At 42.3% G+C, this 19,097-nt stretch overlaps 1 protein-coding gene across 1 annotated transcript in view; it reads right to left on the bottom strand.

The window, feature by feature from the left end:
• LOC125032013 overlaps positions 1 to 18,997 on the bottom strand; it is a 27,291-nt gene extending 8,294 nt beyond the window's left edge. The window contains exons 1-10 of the mRNA XM_047622969.1: positions 18,879 to 18,997; positions 13,309 to 15,123; positions 12,863 to 13,063; positions 11,926 to 12,678; positions 11,440 to 11,704; positions 7,612 to 10,334; positions 7,259 to 7,471; positions 6,501 to 6,617; positions 6,205 to 6,340; positions 1,340 to 1,455 (exon numbers count right to left, since the gene is read on the bottom strand). Coding sequence (XP_047478925.1) covers positions 1,340 to 1,455; positions 6,205 to 6,340; positions 6,501 to 6,617; positions 7,259 to 7,471; positions 7,612 to 10,334; positions 11,440 to 11,704; positions 11,926 to 12,678; positions 12,863 to 13,063; positions 13,309 to 15,108 — 6,324 coding nt within the window. The 5' untranslated portion in view covers positions 15,109 to 15,123; positions 18,879 to 18,997. The remainder of the gene's footprint in view (positions 1 to 1,339; positions 1,456 to 6,204; positions 6,341 to 6,500; positions 6,618 to 7,258; positions 7,472 to 7,611; positions 10,335 to 11,439; positions 11,705 to 11,925; positions 12,679 to 12,862; positions 13,064 to 13,308; positions 15,124 to 18,878) is intronic.
• Between the last annotated feature and the right edge of the window lie 100 nt (positions 18,998 to 19,097).

Consider the following 19,097-nt stretch of genomic DNA (forward strand, 5'->3'; position numbering starts at 1 on the left):
AAATATTACCTATTTAGGTAGGGGAGAAAAGAAAGAAAGAAAGAAAGAGACAGAGAGAGAGAGAGAGAGACAGACTTGTTTCAGGTAACTTGACCAACAGTATTTTTTGCAGTGGGGAGGGGGGGGGTGACCTAAACATTTCTATCACTAAATTTTCATTGTCTACCATAATCAAAAACCCGCTGAAGATAAAAACACAACCTGAGCACCACAGAACAACTCTACAGCACATTGAGCAAACCTTGTGCTACAGAGATTCTATCATGTTTATTGGCAATATCTGATAGATGACAATGCTATAGTAACTCACATGTGAAGCATGCTCTCATAGTCTTCACTTGGATTTATGGTGAAAAATTGAAAAATGTCAGCGGCTTTTGCAGTTGATATAGTCAAATGCGCTCATCACTCACACGGGAAGTGTGCTTTTGAAGTTATCAATCTTACTTTGACATTCGCGGCTATATACAAAAACTTTCATGGGGATATTAGCGGTGATCAGTTCATGGTAACTGGGCAAGTCTTCTTCCTAAAGTGATTCTGGCAATGCAGAATGTTAGTCTAAACATCAGTTTAACCCCATCCTCATAGGTCATGTGTACAGGCGTTATAACATACTGCTTGTGGTCTGCGGGGTATGGCTGTACACGCAGCAACACACCAGAGTGCGAAGAGCAGGAAGTTCTGATACATGTAGTAGACTCATACACCCAGCGTTAGGACGTTGCCAGACACTCATAGATTTCTGATACTCATTGGCATTGGGTTAAGCCACCTAGCAGGCTTCAACTTTCAATCTATTCACTTTGGATGTTAACCTTGTCTTCAGATGCAGAAGAGACTACAAATGTAGGTGCCTCACAACAATGTTAAAAGCCAAGTTCAAATGCAATTGACTTGATGAAGAAGAAGAAGAAGAAGAAGAAGAAGAAGAAGAAGAAAAAACTACGCTCTGGAGATCAATGGCAATGCGCCAACTTTGAGCGTGGGAGTTTAGTACATCAAGCTGAAAGTTTTTTGTGTGTGTTTTTTGGCCTTTATATCTTTTATATTTTCATGTAGTACTCACTACATTTGTTGTCATTCTGTCAGCTGAGAAGGCACACCCTGCGATTTATATTTATCTAAGAGAAAACTGCATTAAACAAAGAGGTCTTAAACTTCAGCCAAGTCAGACTTTTTTTTTCTGTCAAAGAGGAATTTCAAAGTCTACAACCTTTCATGAATACAGCCCCAGCTTCCAAACGATTCATAAACAAGTTTCAGATAATTCCCTATTACCCTGACATTACTGAGCTTCTCTACCAGAAATTAAGAGTAGAAATGCAAAGATACTCACAGCAAAGTCATAGTAGACAATAGCTTTGTTAGATCCTCCAGCATACAACAGCCCTTCATGAGACAGCGTCGCATACACCGTCAGTTGGATGTGCTCAAGTGTCCGCAAGAACAAACCTGGAAGAGAAAACTGCCATTAGTTTATAAAATTCTAAATACTAAGATAACCATTATCCAGTAATAATAAAAGGTCCAAAGCACAACACATAAAAATATAATCAAAGTGCACTGGCCTCCTCCCAATAAAATAAAGGTAACTACTGCTTATCCGAGAAACATTTGAAGTATCATTCCAAGAGTGACCATATGAAACCTGTGATCTACCAACATTCTTCTTACTCACACAGAAAACAGGGAGCTTTAAGGTGTGATGACTTTGACTATGACAGTATGAATTTTCTAAATTCTTTCATGATACTCATCCATAAAAAAGTAAATGAATAAAACATTGAGTGAGATGTGTGTGTGTGTGTGTGTGTGTGTGTGTGTGTGTGTGTGTGTGTGTGTGTGTGTGTGTGTGTGTGTGTGTGTGTGTGTGTGTGTGTGTGTGTGTGTGTGTGTGTGTGTGTGTGTGTGTGTGTGTGTGTGTGTGTGTGTGTGTGTGTGTGTGTGTGTGTGTGTGTGTGTGTGTGTGTGTGTGTGTGTGTGTGTGTGTGTGTGTGTGTGTGTGTGTGTGTGTGTGTGTGTGTGTGTGTGTGTGTGTGTGTGTGTGTGTGTGTGTGTGTGTGTGTGTGTGTGTGTGTGTGTGTGTGTGTGTGTGTGTGTGTGTGTGTGTGTGTGTGTGTGTGTGTGTGTGTGTGTGTGTGTGTGTGTGTGTGTGTGTGTGTGTGTGTGTGTGTGTGTGTGTGTGTGTGTGTGTGTGTGTGTGTGTGTGTGTGTGTGTGTGTGTGTGTGTGTGTGTGTGTGTGTGTGTGTGTGTGTGTGTGTGTGTGTGTGTGTGTGTGTGTGTGTGTGTGTGTGTGTGTGTGTGTGTGTGTGTGTGTGTGTGTGTGTGTGTGTGTGTGTGTGTGTGTGTGTGTGTGTGTGTGTGTGTGTGTGTGTGTGTGTGTGTGTGTGTGTGTGTGTGTGTGTGTGTGTGTGTGTGTGTGTGTGTGTGTGTGTGTGTGTGTGTGTGTGTGTGTGTGTGTGTGTGTGTGTGTGTGTGTGTGTGTGTGTGTGTGTGTGTGTGTGTGTGTGTGTGTGTGTGTGTGTGTGTGTGTGTGTGTGTGTGTGTGTGTGTGTGTGTGTGTGTGTGTGTGTGTGTGTGTGTGTGTGTGTGTGTGTGTGTGTGTGTGTGTGTGTGTGTGTGTGTGTGTGTGTGTGTGTGTGTGTGTGTGTGTGTGTGTGTGTGTGTGTGTGTGTGTGTGTGTGTGTGTGTGTGTGTGTGTGTGTGTGTGTGTGTGTGTGTGTGTGTGTGTGTGTGTGTGTGTGTGTGTGTGTGTGTGTGTGTGTGTGTGTGTGTGTGTGTGTGTGTGTGTGTGTGTGTGTGTGTGTGTGTGTGTGTGTGTGTGTGTGTGTGTGTGTGTGTGTGTGTGTGTGTGTGTGTGTGTGTGTGTGTGTGTGTGTGTGTGTGTGTGTGTGTGTGTGTGTGTGTGTGTGTGTGTGTGTGTGTGTGTGTGTGTGTGTGTGTGTGTGTGTGTGTGTGTGTGTGTGTGTGTGTGTGTGTGTGTGTGTGTGTGTGTGTGTGTGTGTGTGTGTGTGTGTGTGTGTGTGTGTGTGTGTGTGTGTGTGTGTGTGTGTGTGTGTGTGTGTGTGTGTGTGTGTGTGTGTGTGTGTGTGTGTGTGTGTGTGTGTGTGTGTGTGTGTGTGTGTGTGTGTGTGTGTGTGTGTGTGTGTGTGTGTGTGTGTGTGTGTGTGTGTGTGTGTGTGTGTGTGTGTGTGTGTGTGTGTGTGTGTGTGTGTGTGTGTGTGTGTGTGTGTGTGTGTGTGTGTGTGTGTGTGTGTGTGTGTGTGTGTGTGTGTGTGTGTGTGTGTGTGTGTGTGTGTGTGTGTGTGTGTGTGTGTGTGTGTGTGTGTGTGTGTGTGTGTGTGTGTGTGTGTGTGTGTGTGTGTGTGTGTGTGTGTGTGTGTGTGTGTGTGTGTGTGTGTGTGTGTGTGTGTGTGTGTGTGTGTGTGTGTGTGTGTGTGTGTGTGTGTGTGTGTGTGTGTGTGTGTGTGTGTGTGTGTGTGTGTGTGTGTGTGTGTGTGTGTGTGTGTGTGTGTGTGTGTGTGTGTGTGTGTGTGTGTGTGTGTGTGTGTGTGTGTGTGTGTGTGTGTGTGTGTGTGTGTGTGTGTGTGTGTGTGTGTGTGTGTGTGTGTGTGTGTGTGTGTGTGTGTGTGTGTGTGTGTGTGTGTGTGTGTGTGTGTGTGTGTGTGTGTGTGTGTGTGTGTGTGTGTGTGTGTGTGTGTGTGTGTGTGTGTGTGTGTGTGTGTGTGTGTGTGTGTGTGTGTGTGTGTGTGTGTGTGTGTGTGTGTGTGTGTGTGTGTGTGTGTGTGTGTGTGTGTGTGTGTGTGTGTGTGTGTGTGTGTGTGTGTGTGTGTGTGTGTGTGTGTGTGTGTGTGTGTGTGTGTGTGTGTGTGTGTGTGTGTGTGTGTGTGTGTGTGTGTGTGTGTGTGTGTGTGTGTGTGTGTGTGTGTGTGTGTGTGTGTGTGTGTGTGTGTGTGTGTGTGTGTGTGTGTGTGTGTGTGTGTGTGTGTGTGTGTGTGTGTGTGTGTGTGTGTGTGTGTGTGTGTGTGTGTGTGTGTGTGTGTGTGTGTGTGTGTGTGTGTGTGTGTGTGTGTGTGTGTGTGTGTGTGTGTGTGTGTGTGTGTGTGTGTGTGTGTGTGTGTGTGTGTGTGTGTGTGTGTGTGTGTGTGTGTGTGTGTGTGTGTGTGTGTGTGTGTGTGTGTGTGTGTGTGTGTGTGTGTGTGTGTGTGTGTGTGTGTGTGTGTGTGTGTGTGTGTGTGTGTGTGTGTGTGTGTGTGTGTGTGTGTGTGTGTGTGTGTGTGTGTGTGTGTGTGTGTGTGTGTGTGTGTGTGTGTGTGTGTGTGTGTGTGTGTGTGTGTGTGTGTGTGTGTGTGTGTGTGTGTGTGTGTGTGTGTGTGTGTGTGTGTGTGTGTGTGTGTGTGTGTGTGTGTGTGTGTGTGTGTGTGTGTGTGTGTGTGTGTGTGTGTGTGTGTGTGTGTGTGTGTGTGTGTGTGTGTGTGTGTGTGTGTGTGTGTGTGTGTGTGTGTGTGTGTGTGTGTGTGTGTGTGTGTGTGTGTGTGTGTGTGTGTGTGTGTGTGTGTGTGTGTGTGTGTGTGTGTGTGTGTGTGTGTGTGTGTGTGTGTGTGTGTGTGTGTGTGTGTGTGTGTGTGTGTGTGTGTGTGTGTGTGTGTGTGTGTGTGTGTGTGTGTGTGTGTGTGTGTGTGTGTGTGTGTGTGTGTGTGTGTGTGTGTGTGTGTGTGTGTGTGTGTGTGTGTGTGTGTGTGTGTGTGTGTGTGTGTGTGTGTGTGTGTGTGTGTGTGTGTGTGTGTGTGTGTGTGTGTGTGTGTGTGTGTGTGTGTGTGTGTGTGTGTGTGTGTGTGTGTGTGTGTGTGTGTGTGTGTGTGTGTGTGTGTGTGTGTGTGTGTGTGTGTGTGTGTGTGTGTGTGTGTGTGTGTGTGTGTGTGTGTGTGTGTGTGTGTGTGTGTGTGTGTGTGTGTGTGTGTGTGTGTGTGTGTGTGTGTGTGTGTGTGTGTGTGTGTGTGTGTGTGTGTGTGTGTGTGTGTGTGTGTGTGTGTGTGTGTGTGTGTGTGTGTGTGTGTGTGTGTGTGTGTGTGTGTGTGTGTGTGTGTGTGTGTGTGTGTGTGTGTGTGTGTGTGTGTGTGTGTGTGTGTGTGTGTGTGTGTGTGTGTGTGTGTGTGTGTGTGTGTGTGTGTGTGTGTGTGTGTGTGTGTGTGTGTGTGTGTGTGTGTGTGTGTGTGTGTGTGTGTGTGTGTGTGTGTGTGTGTGTGTGTGTGTGTGTGTGTGTGTGTAGCCGAATCATTGCCTCGGGGCGCTTTGGCGCGGCGCCGCTGCGGACAACTGCACGCCTCATTTCGGGCGTATTGTTATGACGGCAATAGCCGTGACCCGTTGCCATTGGGTTAACTAAAAAACTTTAAAAATGACAAAAGTATCATAGTGTAACATAGTTTTATTTTTCGTGCACTGTGTTGTAGACTACCTTGAGAAGACTGGAGTCTGTGCAAAGAAAAAAAAACTATTACCATCTAGATGATGCAACCAAATGGCAAATATGGATAATGGAAAATGGCTACAAGTCTAAAAACGCTTAAGAGAAAAATGAGTTAATAACTTTGCAAATAGGAGGCACAGAGTCTTGTCACCATCCACACGTGTTTGTGTGTGCCCGGCCTACAAGCAGACACCTGACAGAGCTGCCGCTCACATAAGCCCAATGCCTGGATTTTTGGTGCTGCGATTGCCATGACGCAACCAGATCCAATTAAGCCAAATAATCTTTTACCATAAATGTATTTCATGTAACCTACAGCAGCTTCTACAACAAGTATGCTAATAACATAAAAACTTTCTCAGTCAGCTTTATTGGGAATACTGTCCATTTAAAAAATAAATTTAGAAATAGAGATTTGGTTTACTTGAAGTTATACAAAGAAGCAATATGGATATTTAATGAATTAAATAAATAAAATAAAATACCAATCTAAGGTTTGCACTATCTAACTGACACTCGTGAGGAAATGCAGCAAAGGAATACAACAAAACTCAAACACTGAACTCCAATAAGACACCTGAATAACTCTTAATACATTTAGCAAATCCAACCCATCCCTACTGCTAGACTTTCATCAGACAACAAAAATCAGGATTAAAATGGAGTAAAAGTCATCCATGTTCACGTGCATACAGGAAAAAATAATCAAGATGAGCAATACCAAACTTACCTGACATTGCATCTCTGACCATAAGAGGAGTGGTTTTAGCAGCAACTAGTAATATTCTGCGGCCACCTTCACGCATTGCTTTTAAACTCGTAACAGCCTTCCCACAAAATTGTACCATTTCTGTAATCTTCTTGTCCTGAAATGGGAATTTTCACCATCTTAGGATTTCACATCTTAAAGGTATCATATAATTAATGAGAATTTAAAAATAGTTTTGAAAATGGAGTACATAGGAACATATACAAAATATAAAAAAACAGTATGAGTTCCACCACCATAGAGTGAAGAAAACCGACCTTGAAGTTCCATCTTGCACCACATCCTCCTTCAGTGCCAAGGAAGAGCTGTCCCCAACAAAGGTCAAGACATCTGACACCTTCTCCCACCTCACAACGCTGCTCTGCAACTCCAGTCTGCAACATGCACAAGAACAATGTTAAAAATGACAGTGAAGCTCAAAATGCACTTACAATTTTGATAAATAGTCCTATATGAAATTATTATTATCATAAAAATTTTATATATATATATATATATTTTATAGATATAAGCATTTCTCGTGCGTGAATTTTGAATGGCGGTGTGCATTTTACTTTTAGTTTTACTCTTTTTATTTGTGTGTGTGTGTGTGTGTGTGTGTGTGTGTGTGTGTGTGTGTGTGTGTACACATATGTACATATGTACATATATGCATATATACATATATACATATATAGATATACATGCATATATATATATATATATATATATATATATATATATATATATATATACATATATAGATATACATGCATATATATATATATATATATATATATATATATATATATATGCATGTATATCTATATATGTATATATGTATATATGCATATACTGTATGTACATGTGTACACACACACACACACACACACACACACACACACACACACACACACACACACACACACACACACACACACACACACAAATAAAAAGAGTAAAACTAAAAGTAAAATGCACACCGCCATTCAAAATTCACGCACGAGAAATGCTTATATCTGAGATCCTGACCTACCTTGCCACTAAACATACAAATAGTCTTGTCAGCAGAGCCAGTTATAACTGCAAAGTCAGCATCATCTGCATTGAAGGAAATCTTGCCAACAACACCCACACAGGTCACAAGGTCTGTGTGGTCTACATATGTGGCCATGACACGACCTGATGCCATATCATAGCATCTTGCTGTTCCATCACTTGATGCTGTTATCACAAAGTCACCAATCACCTGTTGGGAAAAAAATAGACACCTATATATATTGAACACAGATTAAAAAACTAATTTCTTGCACAACTAAAAAATATATATATATATTTTTTTTACAAATAAATGCTACCTTTCAAAAAACGTCAATGCACATAGCTCACCTTGATATCTAGCACCGCACTGCCATGAGGGGGTGGATTGACATATGCCCGTTCGTCTCCTGAGCTATCCATCATCTCGTAGCTGCCATTATTCCCTGGGTCTTCTACACCTCCCTTACTGTCATTACTACCTTCATCACAGCCCTTGAGCGAAGTCCCACTAACATCTATGTTGCTTGCTTGAGAGGTACTTGAAGTTGGACTAGTTGGCAAGCTCCTTTTGGACATGGTTACTGGGGATTTGCTGCCGCTCTTCTCAGGTATTCTCTTTCGTTTCCTCTTGTTCACCCTGTGTTTCTTGGTTTTCCTCTTACGTTTTCTCTTCTTTTTGTCCTCTGAACTGCTGTCTGGCCCATCTGCAACCCCTGACCTGTTGTCATCGTCATCATCATCTCCCTCTCTCTCGTCATCTGCCTGCTCCTCTTCCAAAACCTTTTCATTCCTCTTCCTTGGGGGTGTTTTGCCCAAGCTCTCATCCACTGCTTCACCACACAAACTCGAATTGGCTACAGAAATGTCCTCTATGACTTCACTGGGTGGGCCACGAGATCTCAGACTATAGCAGTGCTCTCCTGATGTGCTCCTACACTTTAGGCTGTCTGGAGAAGAGGAAGGTGAGGTAGAGGACGAGGTGGAGGAACTTGAGCTTTTTCTCGAGGTGCTTGGGAGCTCTTTCTCTGATATCTGGCACAGCTCATCCGGTTTGGACACTTGAGCGTACTCAGCTTCACCATTTATTCTTTTTCCCTCGAATCTATTTGCTCCACTGCTTATTCTACACACGTTGGCTTTAGAGTCTTCCTCAGCCTTTGGATTGCTTTCTGGTAAACAAACATTCTCCTGATAGGGAGGAGTCTTTCTGGAGGCACTTTGATCCTCCATGGCCTCCTCTGCAACCCCTATTGAGGACTCATTCTCCATTTTATTATCCTGTTGCTCTGAGGAATCAACTATAGCCTCTTCTTTGTCCTCTATCAACTGCTTTCTGAACCTGGACACACTATCCATTTCTTCTTCTTCCCTATCTGCTGGGACCTCACTCTCCACGTCACCTTCAGCTGAACTCGACAGCGAGCTGCTTCTGTTACGACTCTTGGCTTGTCTGCTGTCACCTTCAAAGGCTGTACAGACTTCCAAGCTGTGATTTGCTATTCCTATCGCTTTAGAATCATTGTCAGTTTCTGAGTCTGTGTTTGACATGGATTGTTGCAATTTGTGAATGTTTGCAATGTCCTCATAAAATCCCTCAGTAGGATTGACAGAACCAAGGTAGGTGACTTTAAAAGTTTCTGTTCCTTTCCCACCCTTCCCTGGAGACTGACAAGTAGATGTGCATCGTTGTCTTCTTACACTTTGTGAATCATTGCTTGAGTCATTGGAGGATGTATGTGAAAAGCTAAATGATCGTAGCCTTGGACCCTTTTCTTGAGAAGAAGAAACAACTGAGGCATTGTCTGTCGTGGACTGCACACATACATCTTCTTTAGAAACTCCGTATCTTACCGATACATTTTCCACACTATATGTAGTACTTCCTCCCACATCTGGAGGATCACCACCATCCGAACTTGAGTCATTAGGACAGGACCGCATTCCTCTAGAGTCAGAAGTTGTTGGACCTCTTAACTCCAGTGAATCATTTCCTGAAACTTCCCCTCCTATGCTAATGTTACTTACACCACTTTGTCGCACCAACTGTTGTAATTTTGCTATTCTAAGATGTTGCAATCGTCCAAGTTCTTCTGTCATGCGTTTCTTTTCTCTCATAAGCTCATGGATTTCTTGGTCAACATTTTCCAAGTGCCGTAAGAATTCTGTTTCTTGCTCACTGAACACCATCATTTGTTGCAGTGCTACTCCTGCATTGTGGCTGAACTCAAATTCACTGAGTGAATTTGATATTGCTGTTAGTTGACTGAGGTGGTTTCTAGGACGGCCATTTCTGTGCCACCACCAACCCTTTGCTCTAGTCTTTCCGCGCTGCTGCTGCTGAGCCTGCTGCAACTGCTGCTGATCCCAATTCCCTATCAAGTCCTCCGTAGTTGTACTTTTGTCAACTTTATGGATCACCAAAGGTGTCACACTTCTTGCTAAGCTTAAATTTGGAACATACTGTCTTCTATTATTATTATTATTACTGCTACTGGTACTACAACCCTGGTCATACAGTGGAACTTGTCTTTCTTTTTCTGTCTGAACCCCAATGGTGACTCGCGCTCCCACTGCACCACCATTGCTTAGACAGCGTGGGGAAGCTGGTGGAGCAAAAAGCGCAGATAAGCTTTGGTGTGGAGTCCTAACCTGTGAGGCACAAGGGGACGGTGGCTCCATTTTGTACAAGTGGGGTGTTGGTCGCCTCTCACTTGGCTGAGGTGTGACTGTTCCACGATGTGAGGCAGGGCGCATTTCTGCACTATGGGTACTGCTACGTTCGCACTCATTGCGCATGCAACAGCACATAAATTGCACAGGGGTGTGGCGCTCCAACTTGATGCGCGGACTAAACTGTGGAGGAGGAGGGGGAGGGGGGCGAGGAGGATCAGGAAAATCGTCACCCGGAGAAAAGATGAGCGGTCGAGGGTGTGGCGGTGGGTGTAGGGCTTGAGCTGGTGGAGGTATGGGCAAAGGGGAGGGCTGCCCCCTTGCTGTGTCAGGGGGAGCTGGGTTCTTTGGCCGTTCTTCTGAAGAGGGCCGTTTCACATGTTCATACTTCAGGTATGACTCTAAAAAAATAAAAATATAAAACATATCTGTAAGTATTCATTTTCATGTTATTGTTTAATACAGCCAATTTCATATAACTGATTTGACCAACTGGAAAAAACGTTTGTTTGACCCTAACAGTTGTAAAAAAATTGAAGATTCTTTTAATCAACTTTGAAGCAATTTCTTAATGAAATGCATATATTTTTTAGTTGAATGATTTCTTGGGATTTAAAAACTACTTAACCCATTTTTGCCAGGTACATGTACTGCTCACTGTAGTTTTGATTGGTGAATTTTGCTTGCAAACAGATGAATCTGGAAGTGCTCAGCCACCAAGGAGTCAATTAGGACCTAGATGACCTAACCTGATTTCCCAATTCCATGAATTTTTAAGAAAAATGTTTTTTTTTACTAACAGTGACATTGTCATCATTACTATTGTTATTGACATTATGATCGTTATAATGTTAATGACTCCACTATTGGCCATAAAAGATAAAAACGAATATGAAATGGGTAAACAGGTGATATAGGCAAGAAGTGTATTTGCCTCCTTGGTGACTAACCACTTGTGGAGCCATATATGTGTAAACAATTAATGTATATGATATGGGTAAAATCTGGAGACCTCCTAATTTGCAAGTAAATAAATAAGTAAAGATAAAAAAGCCTGATGCATACTAGGATAACTTTATATTTGTGGTCATTTCTATATCTACCTTTTTCTGCATGTATATAAATAGACCTAATGACTCTATTTATTTTCATTATTACCAGAACCTTAACATATCTATATACTTTTTTTTTTTTTTTTCTTTAACTTAGCCCAAATGTATCTATACACTCCAAGCAGATATGCCATATTGCTTTTAGTTCTAGACCAATTGTATGAAATTTTTTGAAGACCTTAACCCATATCTGTTGGGCCACGCCTATAGCCGTCATAACAAACTGACTCAACATGCCAAGTACAGCTATAGGCGTTCTACTATGTTTTTAAACAATTACTATTCACTGTCAATAATATAATCTGTATTAATGAGTTTTAAAAGCTTTTTTAAAAAGTTACCACAGGCACAACAAAATCATTTGCAAACCAAAGAAATTTAGATGCAAACATACCATCAAGTTTCTCCTGTTTGATGGACCTCTGATAGAGTGGTGATGAGAGAGGGACGGGCTGTGGTGGTTGCTGGGCAGTGGGCATGTGAGGTACAGGCCTCTGAGGTGGGGTAGCACCCAGTGGTCTTGGCGGGCCAGGCATGAGTGCCACAGGAGATGGGGGTGCTAGGCCATAGGGGTAGACACACTCTGAAGTGTGAGGGGTACGTGGATTGTGCATACAGAGGCCACATTCGCCTATTGGAGATGGACGTTCCTCTTTCACCTGGGAACAAAGAGTATTGTATTGTTGTATTAGGATCCATATGCTTCAGATATTGTACTACACTTCTTTATTCGAAAGACATTGTGACCCTATCTCCAAGAAAAATTCCTGGTAAATGCATAACAGAATTCAACTTAAATTATCACCATCAGTCAGTATAAACCCAGAATAATTTTAACTTATAAACTATTTACACAAATTCATCAATGACTAATGATTACCTTCACTCCAGGGGGAGGTGCAAGAAGCAGAGGTGCTGGTCCAGCAACAGGGATTTCCCCTGCTGCAGGGCGCTGAGTATTCACAGGAGGTTGTCCTGGGCCCATGAGCCCCATGGGAGCCTCTGACACCTGGCTCCCCAATGCTCGGTTGCCACTCAGGGACCCATCAGACACTTGGCTTGGTAAGGCTCTGCTGGGATCTGCCACTTGGCTGGGTATACCCCTCGCACTCCCTGAGGTCCCACTCAGGGAATCCATCACACAGAGGGGCACTTCCACAGGGATCGGCGGCATCATTTGCAGGGGGTTCTCAGCACTCTTGGGCTCCACTGGAGGGGTGGGCACCTCTTGTTTCTGGATTAGTCTCCTATCCTTCTGGGCATCAGGAGTTGCTGGAGAAGCCACCTGAGCCTCCTCCTCATCCTCTTCTTCCTCGTCCTCATCTTCATCATCCTCCTCCTCCTCCTCCTCATCGTCTTCCTCTTCTTCGTCATCTTCATCATCATCGTCATCCTCCTGTTCCTCCTCTTCCTCTTCATCCTCATGAACTTCCTCACCCTGGATGTTCTCTTCCATTTCTGAGTCAGTGTCATGGATTGTGATTGTTGAGGTTGGATCTCTTGGTGGTGGAGAGATAATCTGGCAGTCGAGGTCTGGGTCTGAGTCTGTGTTCAGAAGATCATTGATGGACAGTGACACTTCCTCCCAGATGCTGCTGTCGCCATTCTGTTCCATGGCTAAAATTTCACGGACCTAAACGGAAGAAAGACAACCGCATGTAAACTTTAATAAGAAATAAGGGGAAAGAAAAAAGACATCATATCACAGTACAAATGATTCATATAAAAGAGGGGAAAAAAAAAAAAAAAAAAAAATGCCTGATTCATCCATATACATATAAGGTTAAATGATCAAACTGTAAAACATTTTCCAGTACCTGCTGAACTACTTCAGGTGGAAGGGAACTCATTTGCGTGTTGTCCAGACTATTCAGCAACCTCAGCTCATCATCTGGGAGCGTGTCAAGGGGCCGGAAACGTTGCTGGCTTAAGCGCTGGGAAAGGGCAGCTCTGTGCTCTGACATAAGGTGGCTCATCATGAACTGCGCCTTGCGTGACCTTGGATCATCAACTAGCTCCTGGATTCCAGAAAATATTTGGGTATAAATAGACAAATTTCTTTTTTTCTTGAATACTGAAAAGGATACTTTGCATGATATAATATGACAATAAAAACTAATGCCTGCAGTAAATGAATGAAAGAAATGACTGGTATGTATAAGCAAGATGAAAGAGAAAAAAGGAGATCATGATTCCAGTAAAATTATCTAGAAAAGGATCTAGAAAAGACTTTCCAAAAAACAGCTTGCTCAACTTCACAAACCTGCAAGGATTTTTTGTCCATGGTGAGGAGTTGCTTCAGCATAATCTTTCTAAGTTTTGGCATGAGATGGATCTTCATCCAATTCTTGCGAGCACCAGTTGTCCCTTGACCATCCCTACTTGATCCAGCAATTTCCACCACACTCATGGAACATGACCTAACCCTGCCAGGTCCAGGCCTGGTAGTCAAGCACCCACTTGAAGGATTTTTGCGCAAGTCAATCACCCCTGAACTCTCGGACATGTGTCTTCTCCGTGTTACAGAGGAGGAGGGCTGTGAGGGGTCTACTGATGGCCAATGGCCACCTGCTCTTCCCACATCTGTATCAGAATAGGTGCCAGAGTCTTCCTGCTCATCACCATCAACTGACTTGCATCCCAAGCTGCCTTCTCCCAACAATGTGCCACTCTTGGGGAAGGTGCCTGTGCGCTTACGAGATGTCGCTGGGGTTGGGGGTATGCCCAGAATGTTACTGGTCCCACCCTGCCCTCGCCCAACAGATGCCCACTCCTTTGCACTAAAACGAATATCTATGTCAAACTCCAAGCAACTGGGGTTTCTGCGGGGCATGGATAAGTCCTGCGCACTATTCTCCTCAGGAGACTTAGTCGCATCCTCACTGTCCTCGTTCTCTCCTGCCACTGAGCATTCTGCACCATTATTCTTTTTCTTGGCTGCCAAAAATGTCTTCTTAAGCTTATTAGCTGCATCCGCAAGAGCTTTCTTCTTTGCTGCTTCAGCTAAGGTGGCACTTTCACTGATTTTCTTTTTCTTTCCCTTCTTCTCTTTAGTTTTGGCTTTAACTCTTGCCTTGTCACCTCTTGACAACATCATGCTTGCACCAGCTATCCGCAATCCTCTGCTGGCATGACCAACTGCCTGGAAACTTGATCCCTCAAATTTACTTTGATGCTGTTTCTGTTTTTTCTTTTTTCCTCCTTTATTCTCTCTTCCTTTCCCATGAAAAACATCACCACTGCCTCTTACATCCCTGTGCAGCTGATGATGTGCAGGGGGGATTTTCTTGTAATCCCTAGAGTCTGGTCTGTAGCGTCTCCTGGAGTCATGGGAGCTGTCTCTGCTTCTGGGTCGATGGTGGAACGTAGAGGAGTGGTGCCTTCGACTGTCTGCAGGGTCAAACATGGCATCCTGTCTTGGAACACCATAACTTCCCTCACCTTGTCCATTGTGACTACTCGATCTACTGTTGTGGCGTTTGGAGTAGTTTTTGGTGACACGTGTGCCAAAAGACCATTGCGGCCAGTCAGGATTTGGACGTGTGTTTTCACTGTCGTCAGCCCAACTTGGACCCCCGAGGTAGGCATCCATGGACTGCTTTTGCTGTGCCCACCACTTTAGGTCAAAGGCATACTGCCCTCCTCCACTTTGGTAGTATCCTGGGTGGGCATGCCCCCAAGACTGCTGCTGTGGGAAGTGAGGAGGGGCATGGTGACTTCTGTTGGCTTCAGGGTAAATGTTGTGGTTGGAGATCAAGGGCCAAGTTCCCTGGAAGTGTGTTTGAGGAGGCCCCATCAGAGACTGCTGCTGGCCATGAGGACCTGTTGAATTCTGGGGGACGCTACCATTCTGCTGGTTATCATGCTGACGTCTGCTCTCGCTCCTGTAGTCAATGGGAGATGGTGTCGCCCGGTGTCTCATGGATGACGACTGTGGTTGATGGCTCTCATTTTCACTGTTCATGTTCCAATCCATCTGTGCTGAGCAACGGTTATTCCATCTCCTCGACTCGTCCTTGGGCCCGTCTCTCTCGCCTTTGTCATCCCACCGTGTCCTACGCATCACTCTGTTTTTATCCTGTAAAGAAGTAAAGGACTTAAAAACATAAATTTAAATAAATCATCAAATGGCCATATATCTTTAATCATAAAAGGAAGCACAAAGGAGAAGCATGGTAGGGAGAGATTTCTAGAGAGAGAGCAGAAGAGGAGAAACTATAAATAGAAGAATAGGGAAGAGAAGAGGAGAAAAGAGGAGAGAGAGGAGAAAGAGGAGTGAGAGAAGGAGAGAGAGGAGAGAGAGGAGAGAGAGAAGGAGAGAGAGGAGTGAGAGAAAGAGAGAGAGGAGACAGAATGAAAAGAAAAGAAAGATAGAAAGTAAAAAAAATAAAGGAACAGAAAAAGAAGATAGATTGAAAGAATATAAATATTTAAATCTAAGTTAGATTATGCACATCTAAGTGCAAGTTCACTAATTACATGCAAATCAAAATGTTAAAACTGACCAAGAAAACATCAGTGACTTTGCAATTAGTTGCAAAATATGATCATTAACAATTTCCCTGTCATGTACATGCCATGGCTTACTGATTAAGAAATTTCTTCTCTTTTTTCTTCCACTAAGGAATCTCTCCTCTTTTTTCTTCTTCTACTTATCTTCCCACTTATCTTATCAATTCTCATTTCTTTGTTATCACTGTACTCTTTACAGACAGACAGACTTTCACTTTTTGCCCATTCTGTAAGATCAAAACATTTGACAATCTGGTCATGGTACTGGTAGCAAAGCCTATATAAGTAAGGTCTCGTCACTTCCAAGCTTTGCACGGCTTTGATGTCACACGTCACATGAGGCCGATTGCGAACAGATGGAAAGGGGGGATTAGAGAATGGTAGGCTGGGGGAAGGAGATTATAGAAAACAGTAGCAAACTGAGCAAACACTAGAGTAATTTTAGATGCTGGCTCATTCCGGCACTTTTGCACATTGGACTGATTTTAAATGCAATGATTAACTGCGGGGTATATATAGTACTTTTTATTTGGTTTTCAATTTAAATTTCCTCGTGCTGCAGCTTAGGTATATTATAATAAAGAAGTAAAGTAGACAAGAAATAAGATATGAATAATGATATTGTTTTGTTCTATTAATGTATATGTAAAATCCGAATGCTTTCAACAAATTTATTATATATAAAGAAAATAAATCATACAACTAAGGTATCACAACATATGTCGCATTCCTTCTTCCTTTGGAAATCAGTGATAAAGGGTATTCTCAGAGTGGTCCTATATATTGCATCCAACCACTTTGCACGCACCAATCAGTGATGTGACCAAAAACGTGAGAGAGAGGGTCAATACTGGATCCAAGACTGACTGCATGATTAAAGTTGAATCCCCAGGCTTTGTCCCGCATGACGTCATGCATAAGACTGATGAGTTTATGTAGCTCAGTGATGAGACCTCACTTATACAGACCTTGAATGGTAGTACTCTGAGGTTCCTGAAAAAAGAGCACTATTTTCTAAGTATATATTCTTGGTTCAGTGTACTGTAAAATTTACATTGGGTATATTTTCTTTGCAATAACATTTTCATTTGAACACTTACATACAAGAATAAGATTAAACATTTATAGTGTCTGTAAGAATGATGATAATTATTAGTTGGTGTTATCCTACTGTACACAAACAGAACTTCCTGCATTCATGAATTCTTCCTACTGTGAATTAATGATATTATGTCTATCTCAAAAGATGACACTCTATCATGCACAAAATCTGGTACGTCAGTTTTTCAAAATTACATAGGCTGTGCAATTGTCACATCGATTTGCTTGGTTGCTGATGAATACGGGCTGATAATCTTATCAGCCCGTATTCATCAGCGACTGACTGACATACACTGAGTCACCAATAAATGAGCAGTAAAGGTTCATGATAGGAAGTGTGTGTGTGATCTTGCCGAGCAAAGGATGGAAGTTCTGATAAGAGAAGTGTAAGCCCTCTGGTGGCCATTAGGTAAACCTATCAAAAGAAAAGATCTTTTATGTTTTCAATTAATTAAGCATTTAATTGGTTATTTATGTTCTCAGTGAATTCAGCATTCATTAGTTCATCATTTATTTAATTGCTTCACATTCTCTCTAACTGTTACATGTAATGATGCCAAAGATGTTTCTTGTTGGGGCAGTGTTTAGGGAATAATATGATCATAATATTTTGTTTAATTTGTCCAAGAACCACCTAAAACTATTCCCATTAATTCTTAAGCTACACTATATCAAACTTTGGAGCAGGTGCACAACTAATGACAGACAATAATAGGAGGGGTGGATGAAATTATTGTCGCTGTAAAAAGAGGGTTGTGTGATGTATAATCAAAACAGGATTTCCTCAAAATTGGTTTATCATCCTCCTTAACATATTCTGAGAGCATCATACACTAGCCATCTAGAAATAAATATCAGTATTATCACTTGTTTCTTTAACACCGAACTGTGAATACCTGTCAGTTTATTACTATTTTTCAGTATAGAGTAGCAAGCCATATTTCCTACTTTTGTTAATTTTAGTGCTGGCTTCTCATACCAAATTAAAAACTGAAACAGGAAAAGATACTGAGAAACCGTGTACCACAAGACAAAAAAAAAATGATTATGATATTTTCAAGTTCCTAAAAGCAGGTTTAGATCTGTAGGCTTTATAGAAAATCATTTTTCAATCTGAACTAAACTAGAGTGGAGAGAAATGGCTGTTTTGTGTTGATGTGTAAGATTATGAGATGGCACATACCATAATAATTAGTGACAATGTGAGGAGAAACAGCAAAATACAAGTAAACAGAGAGAAAGAAATCTTTACAGCATTGCAATTTAGAATTAACAGTCATCCTGAGTACGAACTTTATCTCTGTCACAAACCTGCTAATAATCTTTAGTAAATATGCTTCTTCAAATCCATCAAAATAAAGAATGACGATAAATGACACATTCACTCTGTTTCCTCCCTTTGAAGAACTAGCACCGACTGAAGAAATTAAGGCATAGTTATGGTTTCCGTGAAATATGGTTTTCATAATCTGGACTTCACAAATTCCATAGGGTAGCCAAGGTCACCACAATAACATTCTAAGACATATTCACATACTGACTATGACCTTAGCAAAAATGGACTATGCTGACAATAACCCAATTTATTCTAACGTCCAAAACTTTCCACAACCCAAAGTTCTTCTAATTAATGAATACTTCCTGAAATACACACAATCACGGTTTCAATGTGACCAAAATGAACTCCCAGCATATTGAAAAAGCAAGTGAACTGGGAAGAGGAAGAGAACAATAGGCCAAAAGTGAAGGGATTTCATTCTATCTGGTGTTTGTCTTGCCTCATCTCTCACTGAACTGCCGATACGTTGCAAAAGGAAAACATATCAACGAATATCAAACAGAAGTGAGAGAACCAATAGTGCTAAAGAGAAAGGTTTCGCGAAAAAAAAATGGTATGAATTCTCTTTATCTGAACTTCACTGTTTTTGTCTCTCCTTTTGGAAACTTTCTTAACCTTTTGTTTTTCTCCAACTTGTGAGCAGTTATGGTAAAGTGACATGAGGCATTTCCCCCTCGTATATCATCCGTTTGATCTATTTCGTCCTAACGAAAAAGGGAATGAAGGACATTAAAAAAAAGGATAAAAAGGCCTCTAGAATTAAATCCCCAATTTTTGCCCCACGAACTTTAACGTCCCCAATCTCTTTATCCCACTCGAAGAAGGTCTCTCATAGGGAAAGAAACTCTTCTTCATGAACAGAAGCATCTCTCTGTACCCACCTTGCACTATGATAAGTTTCCTGTTGGCTAGAAAATAAGGTCAAGGCCATAGAATCAACACCTCGCTCGCCTTGCACAAAAGGGACGCCATATTTGTTTTGGTCCTGAGACGCCCGCTGGACTCTCCTCTTTCATTTCTCTTCGAAATGGCCTTTCTTCATTTTTGCGCTTACGAAAATTATTGGAATATATATTTATCTGGTACTATATGTGTCATTT

The sequence above is a fragment of the Penaeus chinensis genome, chromosome 14, assembly GCF_019202785.1.
Source record: "Penaeus chinensis breed Huanghai No. 1 chromosome 14, ASM1920278v2, whole genome shotgun sequence".
Taxonomy (NCBI): domain Eukaryota; kingdom Metazoa; phylum Arthropoda; class Malacostraca; order Decapoda; family Penaeidae; genus Penaeus; species Penaeus chinensis.